The sequence below is a fragment of the Myotis brandtii genome, unplaced genomic scaffold (assembly GCF_000412655.1).
Source record: "Myotis brandtii unplaced genomic scaffold, ASM41265v1 scaffold1186, whole genome shotgun sequence".
In the NCBI taxonomy this organism is placed as follows: Eukaryota; Metazoa; Chordata; class Mammalia; order Chiroptera; family Vespertilionidae; genus Myotis; species Myotis brandtii.
Window position 1 is genome coordinate 538,632 of NW_005354120.1, and position 19,295 is coordinate 557,926.

At 40.2% G+C, this 19,295-nt stretch overlaps 1 protein-coding gene across 25 annotated transcripts in view; it reads right to left on the reverse strand.

Annotated features, from left to right (window-relative positions):
- NRCAM (neuronal cell adhesion molecule) overlaps nt 1-19,295 on the reverse strand; it is a 211,018-nt gene that overhangs the window by 33,490 nt on the left and 158,233 nt on the right. For 24 of the 25 annotated variants that reach the window (XM_014530890.1, XM_014530884.1, XM_014530906.1 and 21 more), the window contains 9 exons: nt 16,343-16,527; nt 14,778-14,909; nt 7,987-8,130; nt 6,644-6,755; nt 5,124-5,290; nt 4,879-5,026; nt 2,141-2,265; nt 1,679-1,708; nt 79-180 (listed from right to left, as the gene is read on the reverse strand). In XM_014530890.1, the coding sequence (XP_014386376.1) occupies nt 79-180; nt 1,679-1,708; nt 2,141-2,265; nt 4,879-5,026; nt 5,124-5,290; nt 6,644-6,755; nt 7,987-8,130; nt 14,778-14,909; nt 16,343-16,527 (1,145 nt within the window). The remainder of the gene's footprint in view (nt 1-78; nt 181-1,678; nt 1,709-2,140; nt 2,266-4,878; nt 5,027-5,123; nt 5,291-6,643; nt 6,756-7,986; nt 8,131-14,777; nt 14,910-16,342; nt 16,528-19,295) is intronic. The other variant, XM_014530944.1, reaches the window with a different exon arrangement.

Consider the following 19,295-nt stretch of genomic DNA (forward strand, 5'->3'; position numbering starts at 1 on the left):
GATTTCAATTGCATATGATAAAGTGATTCAAAAATGGCCATTATTTGCATCAGCGATGAAGCGAATGGCACCACATACTTGTAATAGGGCTGTTGTTGTCATCGCCTGGGGTCCATGACAGCTGAACACTTTTGTCGAGTTGATCTGTCAATTCTAAATCAAAGGGAGGATTTGGGACATCTGTAGACCAAACACACATCATAATTAACCTTCCAGCCTTATGAGGTTGTCCTTTACTTGTAATACTATTCATAGAGGGATGTATTAAAGGCACAGCATACTGAATGGTCAATGAGCATGCAACTGAAATGAAATGCAAACAGCTGAGGTTGCTGGGAACACACAGCTCACCCAAGACAACCCATCAGTGAGTTCTGCTTGCTTCTTTTTCAAATGAAATTAAATTACTTGCAACCAAAACCAGTGAAGTGGGTGTGGGTGGTTCACCAGCACTCTCAGTGTGTGTCTTCTCATGAACATGAACGAGCAAAGACAGAAAAAATGATACAGAAACTTAATTTCTAATAAATGAGAAACAGAATAGTAAATGCTGAAAAACAAATACAGGCAAGTACATGTACAGTTCAAAGAAGACTCAAATGTTCTCCCTGAAACATGCTAAGCTAAGTTATGGATTTGGGGGGCTCCTGAAGAATATTTATGTTTTTAAGGGCATTCTAAAATTGATGCTCTAGAAGTAGTTCTCAGCATGAACACCGGATGCAGATATTTCACACAACAGTCACATGGGACGGTGTGTTTACTCTCAGAGGACACACGGGTACAGGCACCTTTTAGAATGAAGGTATCCCAGAAGCATGTCTGCCTCTTCTAATGGTGCTTCTGAGATCCAGAGAGTTCATGTTCCTCCCTGGGACTTTTCCTGACCTTGCTCCTAGGGTAACTTTGGCTCTTGGAGGAGCAGAGACCGTATAAAAATATGGGCACTTATTTCCTATCAGTAAAGAAGCAATAAAGGCCTACAAAGGAGGGGTCTTCTATTGCATATATCTGGCTGAGTTTATGTCACAAAATTAATTTATGTATTTACATGTTAAATAAAGATGAGGGTTCCTTAATCAAAAATATTTCTGGAAATAATTTCTGATTTATTTTCCAAACTCAGAAAAATCACACAACCGTAAGCTGCCCTTTTCTTGGTCTGTCTTTAGTGATTTACTAGTATCTTTTGTTAACACACAGTGAGCTGGTTTTCTCAGATACAAAGGTCAAATGTTCTAAACATCCATGGCTTTCCTACATAATTTCTTGAAAATGGAATCTCAAAATACTTACTTTTCCAAAAAAAACTACTAATAGACATCTATAAAAGCCTGATTTTTGTGGAATGATATCTTTTTCATTCTGTAAAATGTGGAGGATAGCTTTTGAGCAAACACTATGTTTTTTACAGGGAAATTATATCAAAGAGGGACATTTATAAAATGAAATGACTTTAAAATAACACATGAAATGTTTAGAAGAGAGTGGCAATATATTCAGTGAAAAGTTCCAGAGTTATAATGAGGAAATGATGCACAGCAGTAAAGGGGCAACACAACAGAAGAGGTGACAGCCCTTTCCTTAAAGAAACACAAGATGTGATAGAGAAAATTAATTTTTCCGAAAATGTGAAATTGTTTAACAGAAAATAGAGAAAGAAGACTCATTAGTTTACCGTAAATGGGAGCTGGAGTTGGAGTAGGAGCTAGAAAGGACATTAATATAAAGGATTTTAATCACAATTAGTAATGGAAAGATATACGATAGCACAAGACGACAAAGATAGAACATGATTAAGATTATAAAATAAACCCTTATGCTTCACTGTGAGCCATGGCATTGATAAACATGCGTTACCAATTTTTTGGGGGGGGAACCTTCCATTTTAAATAAAAGTAGATTATATTCCCCAATTTTCTTGTGCAAATATCACTCATACGCATAACCACCATTTTATTCCAGTGCTGCTACAGAGTATAGTTACACTGAAATTATAGCTTCTTGGGTATCTCTCAAAGAAGAAAAACGAGTATTTAACTCACCAATAAAATTGTAAAACTCTAACAAGTAAACAGTTACTGCAGACAATCTTTCCCTCCTGCCTAAAACAGTTGTGCTGTGAGTGTTCAGTTCTTACCGACAACGCTAAGCACAGCACTGGCGGAAACGATGTCCAGAGTTGTGTTGGCCACACATGTGTAGGTCCCACCATCATTGTCACTTACATCAGCTACCACCAACTGGTCCTTGTCAACAGTGAACCTGTGAATAAAACACATTCTGAGCAACTGAAATGGACATCTAACCACATTTGATGATTGTTTTACTGGCATGAAACTGAATTTGGTAAAAGAGAAAGATGATGAAAATTTGCAGCACATTTAAGCTAAAATCTTATACAATATGTATTACTTTGATAATGACTATAGTTGGAAAACAATTAGAATGAATTGTAACCTCGGGTTATGAGAGCTATCGAGGCATATGGTCCAATGGCGCTCAACCACGTCCCTGGAGGTATCACTTTGATAATGATTATAGTTGGAAAAACAATTAGAATGAATTGTAACCTCGGGTTATGAGGGCTATCAAGGCATATGGTCCAATGGCGCTCAACCACGTCCCTGGAGTTTTAGGAGCTCCTTAGAGACCAGGGACATCCAGCGGTGAGGTGGGGCAGCTCCAGTTACCTTACTAGAGGGTTTCCTATGGCTTCTGCTGCTAAGAAACCTTTCAACACTACTCATCCAGCTCAATTTCTAGCAAAGTGTATATTTTATTTATTATTATTAATTTGTATCCTCACCCAAGGATATGTTTCTATTTATTTTAGAGAGGGAGAGAGAGAGAGAGAGAGAGAGAGAGAGAGAGAGAGAGAGAGAGAAAGAGAGAAACATCAATCGGCTGCCTCTCATACATGCCTATCTGGGGATAGAACCCTCAACCTACGTATGTGACCTGACTGGAATGAACCTGCAAACTTCTGGTGTATGGGATGAAGCTCCAACCAACTGAGCTACCCAGCCAGGGCACAAAGTGTATATTTTAAAATAATTTAGAAGTTACTGCAGAAATTTTGTGTCACTTTTACTACATGCATAAACTCTCATAGGAGAAAGTAAATGCAAAAAACAGGACCAGCTTTTCACTAGAAACAGGAAGATTTAGATCAGCAATCACCACGAAGAGTTTTCTGGAGGTTACTGTGGGCATGAAAAATTGCTCAGTAGGTAAAAAAAAAAATCCATGTAAATAGGATTATTGCAGATTAAAAACAAATTCTCACCCAAGGATATGTTTATTGATGAGAGAGAGAGAGAGAGAGAGAGAGATCAATGTGAGAGAAACATCGATTGGTTGCCTCCCGCATGCCCTGACTGGGGATCAAACCACAACCTAGGCATGTGCCCTGACCTGGAATTGAACCTGCCACCTTTCGGGTGTATGTGACGGCATTCCAATCAACTGGGTCACAATGGCCAGGGCAGGATTCGTGCAAGGTTTTAATAAGGCTGTATAAATCAACTGTCTTTGCAGGGAATTTCCAAGTTAAAGCTTTAGCCAACTTAAACTAAAGGTCAACTTCATGTTTCCTTCTCATCTTTATCACTCAGATTCCACAAATAAAACTGACCCGTTGGAGCCTAGAACTAGATGGAAACTCTGGGCATATAGAGGAGCAGGCTGCATAGTACTGCTAGGTGCTATTAACAACAACAGGGTACCATATCGGCACCTGGCAAGCAAACCACAGAAACTATTTCCACCAGCACCCAGCATTCCTTCCAACAGGGAGTGATGCTTGTAGCTGCACTCTGATAGCTAAAATTCACACCTTCAGCTCCGTACTTAGTCAAATTGAGGGCCTTACTTGGAAAATAGATAACACTTTTTTTTTCCATTCTAAGCTAAAGGGCTGCAATATGCTTAGGCGCTTTTAAATGTGTGTGTTTTCTCTCTCTCTCTTTTTATTTGGCTTGAAGTAAACTCAAAAGAAAACTCCCTATCCAAATAAAAACTAGTGTCCTTTAAAACAGCGGTCGCCAACCTTTTGGACCTCACAAACCACCGATTGGTGACCACTGCTTTAGAATGCAAGGATTCTGCCCTAGCCAGTTTGGCTTAGTGGTAAGATAGTCGGCCCTTGGACTGAAGGGCCGTGGGTTCCATTCCGATCAAGGGCACATACCTGGGTTGTATGGGCTGAGGCTCCATCCTCAGCCCCGGGAAGGGGCATGTGCGGGAGGCAACCAATCAATGTGTTAGATTGTTGGCCCTTGGACTGAAGGGTTGCAGGTTCCATTCTGATCAAGAGCACATACCTGGGTTGTAGGCTCGATCCTCGGCCCTGGGAAGGGGCATGTGCGGGAGGCAACCAATCAATGTGTCTCTCTTACATCGATGTTTCTCTTTCTGTCTCTCTTCCCCTTTCCACTCTCTCTAAAAATCAATGGAAAAAATATCCTCGGGTGAGGATTAACAACAACAAAAAATTACAAGGTTTCAGGCACACTCTGGTGATTAAAGAGATCATACTTCTGCTTATTTGTAGGCTGGTAATGAAAACATCTGTTGAGACTTCACTGTACAAGGCAGAAAACAATGGACATTGTCCAAAGCCTGGAAGGTTTTTCTCCTCCTGAATTACACAGGAGACCAACACACAATGACAGACAAACATTCTCAGGGTCTTGTTTCAATAACCTGATTAGGTACAGACATTTTACAGCAGGGAGAACCTGTGTATCTATTTTGGACAAAGCAGACTTCAGAAACTTTTAAAACATCGTGGTTAAGTCATTATACAATAAACCTTCAGTCAACAGCAGCTTAAAGACAGAAGCAAGAGAAAGGAAAGTGATCATCTTCAAATACCTTCCGTCACTGGGCAGCTCACCGTTGTCCTTCAGCCAGATGACAGTAGGGATCAAGGTATGATCGTGTTTCACTTTGCATTCAAAGGACACTGTGCTCCCTCTTTGCACAACTGCATATTCAGGCTGTTTAATGATACTCGTAGGATCTGAAATTTAAAGTTATTGTTATCTATTGCCCAAGCTGGGGAATTTGCTCACAGTCACATAATTCTTGAAAAAAAAAATTTGCCACCTCTGCCTTACCTTTGATTTCTAAGTGAACTTCATTCTTTGCCATTCCTAACTTATTCCTTGCAACACATGTATAAGTTCCTGTGCTATCCTTTTGGGCCACAGGAATTTCCAAAGTCCCATTTTCATGTAAAACATAAGTGTCTTCACGAAGAGCACTACCTTTAGTTCCTTTGAACCTTAATGGAAATAATCACAATGAGAAGCAAAACACATCATAATTTGAAGTCAGACATAAAATGCCACGTTCAAGGTCAATACATCATGATACGCGTTATAGATTCAAGTTCAGAGATGTTTGGAATCTGCACAGCATATTGCATACTTGCACGTCAGCGGGATCAACGTAAAGACAGGATATAAAACTGGAGAATTCAATGATCAGTGGTGCTTGAAGAATTAGGGTGACAATACAAGATACTTAAATTGTAATTTTCAAAAGGATAGATTTATAATTTTATAAACACATTATTATAGACTCTATCTCTAAATAAGTGATAAAATAGGCCCAATGAACACTGCTCTTTTTGACATTTCCCTCCTATTGTGAAGTATTGTAACTTCATTCTAAAGAGATTTTGATTTCAAGGCTATAAGGTTTGTACTTCTGAAAGTATGACTAGAAAAATATTCAGGGTAGAAAAAAGATAAAGCATATATATGTACCTTCAGCTTCCTGGCTCGTGTCAGACAGAAGTAAGGGTGGATGAAAAGGCTAAATCAACCAGGACTAAGTGTGAACCTGCCCCCTTCACTAGGAAATCATGTGCACAAACATCCATGCCTCTGTGGTTGAAGTGGGGACATGGTGAGATTATCTTTTAATCCTACACCGGGCTTTCATTTCACATCAGCAGGAGGAGCCCAACACAATGTCTGGCATCTCACAGATGACCAATAAATGAATGCTCCAATTTTCTTTCACTCATTCTTTCTGAGCTGTGCTTATGCTAGCCTTGTTTCTTTTAGCTCGTGCTACAGTAAGCAAGCTAGGTGATGAGCAGAACTTGTGTCAGGAGTGTTATAGGGAAGCTTCAGGAAGGTCTAAAGTGGGAGGTAAATGGACACAGTAGAACTTGGCTGGATCCAAGTCAGGAAATTCTGGTGGGGGAGGTAATAAAGGTAAACACTAGTAACAAATTCTGATTTTGAGCTTATAGAATCTCTTTCCCACCCCAAATGATATTTGATTTTCAAGGAATGTCCCCCAACCAATGCTTCTAGCCACCATTCATGAAGTCCCAGGTAATGTCCATAGCACTGTAAAATTCAACAACCTTAAATTTTATAAAAAACATTCACATATATCTCTGTGGTTGACAATGTGTGCTGTTAAACAGATTATACATGTGAAAGTATTTAGTACAGAACAAGTAGTTAATAAATATTTGTGCATACATTAAATAATTAATAATATGATGGATTCTGCACTGCCTTTCCCCTCTATGTTCTCTGACTAAAACCCAACATATTGAGAAATTTGAAGGTGTTAGCAAATGGAAACATTAAAAAGAAATAGGACCAATACTTACCACTCAATGGTAGGTAGAGGAGACCCAAAGAAGGCACAGTCTAGTAGAGCGGGCCTGTTTGCAATGACCTGATAGAGTGTGTTTTCAGATGTAAGGATGCGTGGTGGCTCAGCTAGAAACGTTTAGAAAAGGTAAAGTAAATATAAAATAAACATTCAGAGCCACCATCTATTTTATTGCATTTTGTTTTAAGGCCATTAGAGTTTATGGAAAAGCACAACCAATATGCCTCTGCCCATATGTTCTCTACCAGGCATAACACTACCAGACACTCAAGGAGGAAAAATAAGTCTTCTCCCTCTGCCTCATGCCCCACATATTATCAGGCATAGGGTTTTAATAATTGATTTATTTATCTATATCTTCTACTCCACTGTGAGTTCCTTGAAGGTAGGGAATGTGCTAGTTTTCCCCAGGAACTAGCACAGTGTCTGGCACAAAAATCATGACTAAGTACATTTTTGTTGAGTGACTGGCCCATCATAACCCCTGAGTTATAGTGGGGGTGGGTGGGTGGGAGCAGAGCCGGCAGAAAAGAGCACAGCGCTGATCATTAAAAAACAGAACCAGAGATCAAAGCTGCTTCCTAAACATCCACCAATATCTCAGCTGCTCAGCTCTTCCTTTGATTTACTGACCTCCATTCCAAGCACAAAGGGGAAATATCAAGTATTGGTTGGCTTCATAACTAATTTTGTGTGAAAGGGAGCCTACCACACTTAAAGACTTGAAATATGATTCCCTGGCACCATGAAAACAATTCTCACGTAAACTTTTAACAAGTTTGGTATTTTGGTAGTTTTGTCCATTACAAGGAAAACAATGTTCACATAACCAACCATTTCAGAATATGTTTGAATATGTCATAGTTTTCAAAAATGTATTACTATGAATTAATAAATGCACACCTGTGACTTGGATAGAAGCCAACTGTTACGGTTAATGACTTATTTTCAAAGAAATCAGAACTGTTACTCAAGTTGTCTGTTTCTAGGATGGAACAGCAGTAACATTCTGTTACTAATGGCAACTCAATGCCATTTTCCTATTGAGGGGTTTGATAGTTGGTCTAACCATCTGTGAACAGAGCAGCCTGATTATTTGGTTATTTGTACAATGAAGAATAGCCCATGATAAACACTGTGTTATGAAAGAACATTAAGAGTAGACTGTAATACACTTTAGAGCAAGGTTTGTATCTTCTTGATCTTTCTTTATCCCTGTTAGTTCCAAGAACCAAACATTGCACATAGTAGCTGCTCAATGCATTTTTGTAAAATGATTGGAAAACAACAGGAGTCCTTAATTTAATCTGCCATGTCTTCAATAGAGGAAGAGCTTACCCAGCACATTTACAAATGCATTTCCCAGCAAATATCCATATTCATTAGAGGCATTGCATTGATACACGGCACTGGATCTTTCTTGAACACTTGAAAAAATAATGGTATCTCCATTTATTTTTCTGCTGGGGTCATCAGGGGCAACTGTTTGGGTGTAAAAATAAAAAAGTATACATTTATTCCTCTTTGCTTAGAAGATGTAAAGCTTGAGGTCTACATTATAGTAAGCAGAACAAATACAGACTGATCTAGGTCTATCCAGTACAAAGAACAAGACCAAGAACTGAGGCAGAAGCCACAATTTTCCTTCCTCAGAATTTAGTTATCACTTCACATGGATGTATGCTGGATATTCACTTAGTTTTAAGTGGACTGACTGAACATTATTTTGAGAGATGCAGGAACAGAAAAGCACAAATTAGGTGAAAACTGCAATACAAATTTAGGAAAATATTTCCTTGTTCACAAAGAAATCATGGACAGCAAAAACTAGTCAAAACAATATAGGAACCCTCTAGCTCATCCAAATCTGTCTTTTAAGAGCCTCTTTTTGAAATAAATAAATAGAAAGAAAGAAAGAAAAAAAAGAAAGAAAGAAAGAAAGAAAGAAAGAAAGAAAGAAAGAAAGAAAGAAAGAAAGAAAGAAAGAACTAATAATCAAATGTGAAGATACTTCTTTTCCTGTTTTGGAAATTCCTTAGGCTGGCATAGAAGTACATTGTGTAAAAATTCTTTGCTAATAATCAAATGTGAAGATAATTCTTTTCCTGTTTTGGAAATTCCTGAGGCTGGCATAGAAGTACATTGTGTAAAAATTCTTTGAAAGGTAGTATTTTCAGCTAAACCTCTCAAGTACTTAAAAAAATGTTAAGACCGGGATTGGTCCTTACTGACGTGGAATGGCACTGGTTGGGTAATGTAATACGTGAGAATTATGTCCAGGGCACGCCCAATAATTTGGAGGTGCTGCATTCCTGAGCTAAATCCCTTCGTGTGAATGCTAACGCCTAGGCGGGGGCCTTCCGTTGCTTTAAAAGGACACTGAAAGGGCTAACAGGCATCTGCCTCAGCATGCTGACCCAAAGCAAAACTGAGTCACAGCAGCCTTTCTCTCCAACTGCTCTTGCAACTTGAGCCACTTAAGTAGACTTTGCTTTCATTCTACACACCATTTTTCCCTTTGATGACAGGAAATGAATGTGCATCTAAGACATGATTATCACTGCATTCAGACTCCTTTATCGCTTTAAAATTTCAAATATTGGGTTCATCTGTGATTAACTCACTTTAATAGAAGCCAAAATATAGTTATTAATCTTTGTTTTATCACACATATTCAATGTGCTCATACTTTCTGCATTGGTTTTCTACTGCTATCACAAATTATTACAAACTTAGTGGCTTAAAACCACACAAATTTACTATTATACAGATTTGTATGTAGATGTTCAACACTCAGATCACAATCAATAGATAATTTATGAAATTATCTTAAATACTCCAGTTAGTTCAACTAGTGATCAGGTTGTATCAAGACACTTGAGTCAGCTTCTTAGCTCATATCAGCTGTTTAAGAGTCTGATATTTTAAAAATTGCCTTAGGAAACATGTTCTTCTAACCAGAAGACAATAACAAGTTTGAACTCCTTTAACAGGGTATAAGTTTTATCAATAAACTACAGGAGAGAACAGAAATGTCACAGTGATGTAGGAAGTGAACTACAGCTGTGACCAGGCATCCAGGTACCCTGAGAATGCAGTATACCTCAGGGCAGCCGTGTTCCTTGTTCCAGTCCAAGTCTAGTATCATCAGGATCTTTCTGACTCATTTGCTCTCATTGATGTCCATCCACTGCCTCAGCAAGGCGTGCTGGAGCAGAGCTGAATAACAAATCCGGACCCAGCACTCGGGCACCCACTGTTGGGATTCCTCAGGGGACTCTCGGTGCCCCTACATGTCCATTCGGACTGCACCTCTGTGGACATGCCCACGGAGTGGAGGGCCAGGAGTGAGTGACGGGCATTTGACAGTGATGAGGCCCGCGGAGACTCCGGGCCTTACCTATCTGGATGGGTGGCAGACTAAGTGAGAAGAGCTCCTCAAATTCCTTGAGTATGTTGTGCTTTTAGAAGTTATACCACCCTGTGTTGTTTAATGGTATAGAATTCCAGTTTTGCAAGATGGAAAAGTTCTGGATGTCTCTTTCACAATACTGTGAATATATTCAACACTACTGGACTGTACACTTAAAAATGGTTAAGATGGCCCTAACCGGTTTGGATCAGTGGATAGAGTGTTGTTGGCCTGCGGACTGAAAGGTCCCAGGTTCGATTCGACAGTGATGAGGCCCGCGGAGACTCTGGGCCTTATCTATCTGGATGGGTGGCAGACTAAGTGAGAAGAGCTCCTCAAATTCCTTGAGTATGTTGTGCTTTTAGAAGTTACACCACCCTGTGTTGTTTAATGGTATAGAGTTCCAGTTTTGCAAGATGAAAAAGTTCTGGATGTCTCTTTCACAATAATGTGAATATATTCAACAACTGGACTGTACACTTAAAAATGGTTAAGATGGCCCTAACCAGTTTGTCTCAGTGGATAGAGTGTTGGCCTGCATACTGAAAGGTCCCAGGTTCGATTCCGGTCAAGGGCATGTGCCTTGGTTGCGGGCATATCCCCAGTGGGACAGCTGGTTGATGTTTCTCTCTCATGGATGTTTCTAACTCTCTATCCCTCTCCCTTCCTCTCTGTATAAAATCAATAAAATATATATTTTTTTAAAAAATAAAAATGGTTAAGATGGTAAATTGTGGTTTTTTTAACCACAATAAAAAAGGTTACCGCACCATGAACATGGAAGACCAGCTCAATGAACAAAGCCAGCAGGACAGTCTTCCTCCAGTGGGGACTCATTAGTCACATCATAAAATAAACTGTTTTAAAAAGGTTTTATGCAGCCCAGTTGCACCTTTTGATGTTATTCTTTACATGAAAGGCATCCAACTGTCCGTGCCTTATTTCTGCTAAGTGGAGCAGTCTTTGAATATTTTTGGCAAGGTTTTCAGAAATAAAATAAACCCTTTAGGTAAGAGTAGTGAACAAGCAGGTCTCTCTCCATGGGGCTTGGTCTACATTTTCCTTAAGCACTTACCAATGAAACGCAAACAAACCCAGGAACTGTTCGTGGCTCAGCTGGTATTTGGGCAAAGAATGAAACTGTACAGAGATATCTGAATGAAGCCTTTGGACTCTGTGCTGGCTACTGGGTGGGAGTAGCTCTCCAGTGCAAAACTAAGTTATCCAAAGGAATAATAATTGATTCTAGAAACAATTAATTTCATTTGTTAATAATGAACATTGGAGGAAGAAATTTAAGAGCACAGAATCACTGCATAGAACTTAAAGCCCCAAAGGTAAGGCCCCGAACTGGGGTGATAGCCTTCCAATAATACTTTCTTTTATCTAACTCTCCTGACATGACTGCCTGAATTATAAATGCTTCCAACGTTTAGATAATGAGAAGAAGAAGAATGAGTGCCACCTTACATGTATATAGCATTATTAATTTTAAAAATACTGTGTCTATTGCATAATTTTATTTTAAAAATAACTTTGTGAACTAGATTAACTAGCTATCAGATGCACTCGAGCCTGGAGCACTTAATGGTTTGTTTACCATGAGATCAATGCTCAGCTTTTCTGGGTTAGTCTGCTTCATAAACATCTCCAGAAATCTGAACATTTGGGAATAATGTAGACCAAGTCTCTAGGTGAAGAGGTGAATTTTCCTCTTCAATTGCTTATTTCATCCACTAGAAGGATTTTACTTTTGAGAAAAGGAAGAAGATTGGTGGAATCTCGGGAATATCCTGGTCCCTTCCTCCATTCCCTTGGCTGCTTATCATATCTTACTGGTTTTCAATCTCTCCCTGCAATGTCAGTAATATATGTAATTGTGGCAGGAGGTCTATGCATTCTCTTTCTCTCTTCATTCCTTGCCCTCCTCATGTCTTAGAGAAAAGAAACCTTTTGACATAATGGTGGTGTGATGTTATATATGCTCCATGCGGGAGAATCTGAGGTCGACCACAACTCACATGGAACACGGTTACAGACCGACAAGTGTTAGGCTTCCTGCTGCCTCCCAGGACAGGGACAGGGACTGTGGGGCCCACGACCCTGGCCTTGGACATTTTCTTTCTAGAAGGGTTCTACTTCCACACCTTCCCAGACACTGCAGGTCACATGATAAAATTAAAGTTCTCTGCAGCTGTGTTCTTTCTCCTGACTTCTGAGGGTTGTTTAAAGAATATTTTAGGTGATTTGGGGGAAAATTCCATATCATGCAGTCTTTTTTTTTTTTTTTTTTGCTACAAGAAAACTTTAAAGTAACCTGGCCAGTCTTGGAGGACAGAGCTTTGGAAGACATTGAGATGAGATCCCAGACAGTTTTTGAGTTAATTCTTCCAGTTTTGTAAAACAGGCCCCAGGTCTGAAATGCATAGTCACAAATCAATAACACTATTTTGCTAGCAAAATCCCCCTCTATCCCCCTGATCCTATTACTCCTTCACAGTAATTATGTGCACTGGGCAGCCAGGGTCTGCAGAGGGAGGAGGAGTGTCTATGTCCTTGGATGACTGCCTACAAGCCAGGTATGGGGAGGCTGTGTATCTGGGAGTATGGTCCCCTGCTAGTGCCTCTGCTGTTTGGCACCTGGTGGGGACTCCAGGCACCTGGCAGAGATGCTACGCAGCTCCCTGCATGATAATGCTGCAGAGGCACAGCTGTCCCCTGCCCCTCATCCTCGGCAGCTGATCTACCCAAGGTTTCTGCAGCCTCTTTGGTGAAAGGTGTTGTCAGCAAATCAGCTTGTGCTCCCAGCAAACTTATGAGGCCCAGTCTAGGCCCTCTTGAAGGTTATAAATGCCTACCATGCCTATTGTGTGCCACTGTATACTGCAGCAGACTTCGCTCTCTCTTGCCTACCCCTGCCTTTCTGCCAACCTTTCCCCAGAACCCATCATTGCTGGATGCAGCAGTGGGGGTGTACCATTCAGCAAACTGCAGATGAGAAACAAGTCCCAGGCCCCTGTTTCCAGAGCAGTCCCAAACCTCAAAGGCAATTCTGCTTAGGAGCCTCTAAATTCAGAGGGCAAGCATCCAGCAGAGTGGAGAAGCACAAAGCTCCTTGAAATTCCATGAATTTTTGACAGTTTTCTTCCCCATTTACTCCTTGTGTTGTATCAGGGTAGGTCAACACCAGGTGAGGCATGTAGGTTGACTTTGAACTCAGTAGATGGTCCAGATGCTGAGGGTGGGAGCAGAGAAGAGCAGTGAGCCTGCAGTATCACCCTGCAGAGAGCTATGAGGGTCCCCACCAGGTGTCTCAGCTCTTTGCCTTTTAGTTATGAGATTCCAAAAAGCAATCCATACATGTTTAGTTTGGCCACCAACTGTGGAGAAAGACACCGTGTAGGGATGCTTCATATCACTGCGGTGTAAACATACGGCACCTGCTCCTGGCACCATGGGACAGCCTCGTGGGCCAGAATCCTTGTCTGCTGCCATGCCATCGTGTTTCTCTCCTTGCTTGTCCACCAGAGTGACTGCTCTGAGGCACAGCAGAGGTCAGGGACCCTGGACCTGTAGGCATGTGGAATTCTGATCCTACCTTCGCTCAACCTCCTGTTTTCTTGCCTACCCTTTAAGTCCTTCCAGTGGGGACTTAAATACTTTTGAGATGGAAGAAAATAACTCATATGGAACCTGACTTGACAGCTTTTTGTTCTCTTTCTCCTCTGGACCTAATCAGATAATTTGGGGTTATAGTAGAAGGCCCTACCTTATCTCCTGGGACTACTGCTCTGAGCCAACCTCCCCATCCTAAGAAGGCCTTTCACAGTTGATCCTTCCCCCAAACATTTCACTTAAAGAGGAATGTCTATGAATGCATTTCAAAGATCTTAATACAACTAGGGTTACAAGGTTCCCTGAGAGGCACAGCCTGTCCTGGGTTTGGTATGACAATAAGTTGAGCGAATCAGGAAGGAAGGTCAGCTTCATAATTTAATCTCTCAAGTCTGTTCAAGGCAGCAGAGTGGCAGCCTGGACCAGTTGGCTGAGAAAAACTTCGGGAGTGGTCCAGGGGAAGTGCCAGGAGAGGTGACAGCTGCAGCCAGGACTGTGTGAGAACTGCTCAAGGATGATCTCCGCTATCCCCGGGAAGGGAACCTGGTCAAGACTGAGTGTCCTGCATTGGCCCGGGTGAGAGGGTGTGTTCTTTGGCTATTAAGTGGAATAGTGACCTGAAGCCTTGAGAACTTGGGAACTCCTGGGCTATATTTAGGAATTAAAAACTCTTTAAATTAAGACAGCTATGTTTCTTATTCCTCCAGCCACTGGCTCTATTCCCAAGCCTCCCCACCCACCTCCTCTGACTCTTACGATGTTTCTGTAAACCACTTCACATTCTGAACAAAGAAGATAAACTGAGCTTCTCAGTGAAGTTTAATTTTGACCCTGCCCTTCTTCCTGTGATGCTTGTAAACAAACAAACAACAAAGGAAATATCCCCAAGTCCCAATCAACACATGCCATTTTAGTACAAATATTCCATCATAATAAATATCTAAAGGTAGTAAGATAAAAATATAAAGGTAATTTGGTATCTGTTTACCTTATACATGACTTCCTTCCTTAACCCAAATTATTTTATCACTATTTGTTCCCTGTTGAGATGTACCTATGCCCTGAAAATATACCACCACCAGAGCCAGTCAAGGAAACTTACTTTCTATTGGGACTCCATTCGACAACCAGCTAATTCTGGGTTTGGGGTTGCCGTTAGCTCTGCAGACCAGGGCCCCGTCCTCTCCTGGGGAAAGCACAAGATTTTGAGGTGCCATGATCCAGTATGGAGCCGCTTGATTGAGGAAAGAAAAAAACACACAAAAATGTGAGTCAAATAAGAATTCTAGCTAATTTAGTATAATGACCTACTTTAATAAAAAGCATTTTGCAAAACATTTGTTAGTTTTATTTTTTAGAGTGAGTAGGTTTATCAGTGATGCTTCCAATAATACTTCAGGTTTTCAAAAGAAATGTTTAAAGAGACTCACTGATATCTACGTATTATTTCTAAACCTTTTGGATATAATTATCATCTGTTTTACATTAATTAATCATACATCAAACAAGCCACAGATTTATCCAAGGGTGTAGAGCAATTTACAGGTACAGGTAGGACTGAAAAAATATGAATTTAAATGCTGAGCTTCACAGAATATATGTCATTATAAAATTAGGAAGCAATTTTTAAAACTTTGCAATTGTGAAAAGTTGCAAGGTTAATATATAGTGTTCCCACAAGCCCTTCACCCAGCCTTCTCTAATGTTAGTTCTTATATAACCATGGTACAGTTATCAAAACAAGAAATTAACACTGGTGCAGCGCCATTAACTAAACAACACACTTTATTAGAACTTCCCCAGTTTTTCCACCGTCTTATTTCTGACCCAGGACCCTGAACACCACAATGCATTTACTTGTCATATTTCTTTAGCTTCCTCCAATCTGAGAATTTCTTGGTCTTTTGTGTCTTTCATGACCTTTAGACTTTTGAAGAACACTGATCAGTTATTTTGTAGAACGCCTTTCGACTTGGATTTGTCTGTTTTCTCACGATTATACTGAGGTTTTGGGTGATGGATCTTCTGATTACATCATATTAGGGAGCACGTGATATCAACATATTCCTGGTTGTGTTAATCTTGATCTCTTGGTTAAGGTGATGTTTGCCAGGTTTCTCCACTGTAAAGTTAGTATTTTCCTGCTTTGCATACTCTATTTACTTAGTGAGGCACTAAGTTCAGCCCACATTCAAGGGGAGGGAACATAAGCTCCATCTCCTTAAGGGAGGAGTATAAAGAATGTGAAGACATCTATTAAAACTGCCTCAGTAAGTTATTTTCTTTTGTGGCGGGATAAATACTTTGAGGCTATACAAATATCCTCTTTCTCCTTAAGGTTTCATCCACTAATTTTAGCATTCATCACTGGCTCTTGCCTGCAGCAATTGTAATGGCGGGATTCTAATGGTGACTTTCCGTTTCCTTCATTCTTTCTACATTTATTAATTGGGATTCTTTTGTAAGGAAGATTTGAGGACGCTATTTTTAATCTTATTTAGATGCACAATAAGTATAAACAGCAATGAGAAGAGACTCACAGTATCATGAATGTTGATACAAATTTACATTTATTATTATTGAAGAATATAATGGAAGGCATACGAATTGAAGATTTAGGGCCTCTCATGAATGCAAGAGCAATACATTTTAAACAATGGTATGTACCTTTCACTGTGACAGAAATGGTGTGATGGATGACTCCTAATGCATTTTTGGCTATACACTGGTACTTCCCCGAGTCTGCTTCTGAAACCTGAGTGATCTGCAGAGTTTTCTGAAAGTTCCTATAAAATGTCCGGTTGATAGGCAGTGTTCCATCTTCTTTTATCCAGTAAATAATCGGGGTAGGCCTGATAAGATAAATAAAGGATGATAACACAAAAAAAGAAGTTACCTAACTGCTTTTGAGGGTGAATTTTCATGCAAGTTTATAATAAATGCTTTATATAAAGCTAATGAGAAGCATATAGGTACTTTAACTAGCATCACACTTTTATAAATAACGCTCAGAACTTTATGTTTAAGGCTATCAGCTACCATTTTCACATAAGCAGAACTACGCTACTTTGTGGCACACCATAAATTTTGACTGCAGTGGTGCGGTGAGTATGCCAGCACGAGTTACTTTACTGACGGGACCTAAATGTTTTCTTCCAAGTTCTCATCAATGAGGCACTCTTGGAAAATTTTACATGAAGGTACTATGCCAATCAAAAGAATTACCATGAAATTAATGATACTGAGTTAGATTTTTTTTTTATCAGCTAGAGTTAAAGATGCACAGAGAAAGAGATGATACACATAGTTGTGCCCAGGAATTTTTCTTACACACATTTCCACATCAAATGGAAGAACTTTTTTATTTCAAAGAAGGCTATCTGGTAATGTAAATGAAGTAATTAGAGAGATGGTGCTCTTTCCTTAATGTCATTATTATCTACTAGAGGCCCGGTGCACGAATTTGTGCATGGGTGGGGTCCCTCGGCCTGGCTGGCAATCAAGGCTGATTGGGGCCCATCTCATCCAGTCCTGGTCGGTGCTGATCGGGCCAGCCGGCCAGGGGGAGGGACCGTGGGAAGTTGGCTGGCTGCGGGAGGTTGGCTATGGGAGCACACTGACCACCAGGGGGCAGCTCCTGCATTGAGCACCTGCCCCTTGGTGGTCAGTGTGCATCATAGCTACCAGCCGGTTGTAACGGTCACTTAGGCTTTTATATATAGAGAGATATTTTAAAATATTATACCAGTTGACAAGAAGAGATTAAACTCATGTATTACACCATTTCTCACGGTGTGTCTTATTCAATTATGAAGTATAGAGACCGATGAAAAGCCAGAACACAGGCCTAGAGTTAAAGATCTGCTTTCAAGTGCCAGCCCTGTTCCTAAATTGTTCTCTGACCTTGGCTCCTTGGCCTCTTTGGGCTTCAGTTTCCTTAGCTGCCTTACTGGGGATAATAATGCCTGACTCGATCAAGTGGCTTTAAAAGCTTTTCATGAGGATAAAATAAAAATCCACTCGACGCAAACATTTACTAGGCACAGAACTAGAGACCAAGCATTGAGTTGTGTGTTGGGAAGATAAAGATGAAGAAAGAATGATCCAGGCCCTCAGGAAGATCACAATATTTGTCATTAGAAATGCAAGTGGGATTAATTGATTATTTTAAAAATTGATTTTGATATATTTGGTTAAATAAAAATAATTTAACACACACACATATATTTGATGAAACGGTTTCTAAAATAAGACATGATGTGAATATAAAAAGAGGCAAAAATGTGAAATCATTTTGAAAAGCTGAAGCTACCATACACACGTGGAATCGGATAGCACACTACGGTGTTTCCTTACAGTCAGATTAATCTGCATCTCCTATGATCTGGAGGTGAGAGGGCAGTGGGGGTAGAAGAATGAGATCACAGCTTTGCTACGTCATGAACTGCTCTGGAGGCCTGCTACTCCACGGAGCAGGTGTTAAGAATTAGAAATATTTTTATTCTATGAGTCTCATGTTTATTGATTTATAAGTGATAGAGCTCCAATCTTAGTTTTACAGCATTCCAAGCTTTAAAAAAAATTTTGGAAGTTTGATGCAATTTCCAAATACCAACCATATTTTAGATTTTTATGTAATATATCACATGTGGGAAGGAGAATCACTAAATTGTGAGAACGGGTCTGTCTACTCCCAAAAGGTTGAAGGTTGGTAGATTCAACCACTTTTTAACACAATGTTGAAGAAAATTGCAAGGGTTTTGTTTTTTGTGTTTGTTTTTTTATTCTACTGGGGAAGATATATACTTAATGAATCTTTAAATGAGGGCTTTGCTAGTTTTCAGGTACTTGAGAAACCAAGTAGTGTGTGGTGTGCTTTCCTGCCACGGCCAGCAGAGGCCTCCATTCATTCCTAAAGGCTGGTTCTGGGAAGGAGACTGCTGAGTTATCAGCACAGATCAAACATGTGATCACAACATGTTTCTGAGAGTCTATTCAATGCTTTCAGCATATGTGCCCATATCAATGGCACTTGCTCTATGCCATGTATCAGAAGGGACTAGGTAGAAGTTTGTCTCTAATGTGTACCTAATGTAACAGTTGTTCTTATATCTGAGCGAGGCCTTCCTGCAACTCCTGCCAAGGGCACATAGGTTCTAGGGGTGACATCGATTTTGACGAGACATTTGCAAAGAAGCTGGGCTTGTGACTTTACAGTAGGAAATAGTGCAAGGAACACTGTGCCAGTTCCGAGGCTAGGCCCTAAAAGGCTGTGTGTGCTTCTATTGCTAGAAGAATTAGCCTGGGCTGGGCTGCTAGAGGGATGTGAGAAATTCAAGGCCAAGAGCTCAGCTGTGCAGCTGACAGCCAGCACTACACCCTCAGAACTGTGAACCCATAGCTGAGCCACCTAGTAGACACATGAGCAGGCTCAACCTAAATCAGCTGGATTAGCCCATTCTAGCACAACCTCCCTGCAGACCTGCAGAAAAATGATTAATGATAAATAGCTACTGTTTTTAAGCCATTAAGTTTTGAGGTGGTTCGTTACACACAGTAGCAAAATAATACACCCTAATTATAATTGTAGCAATCATAAGGTGATAACTGATACTTATTT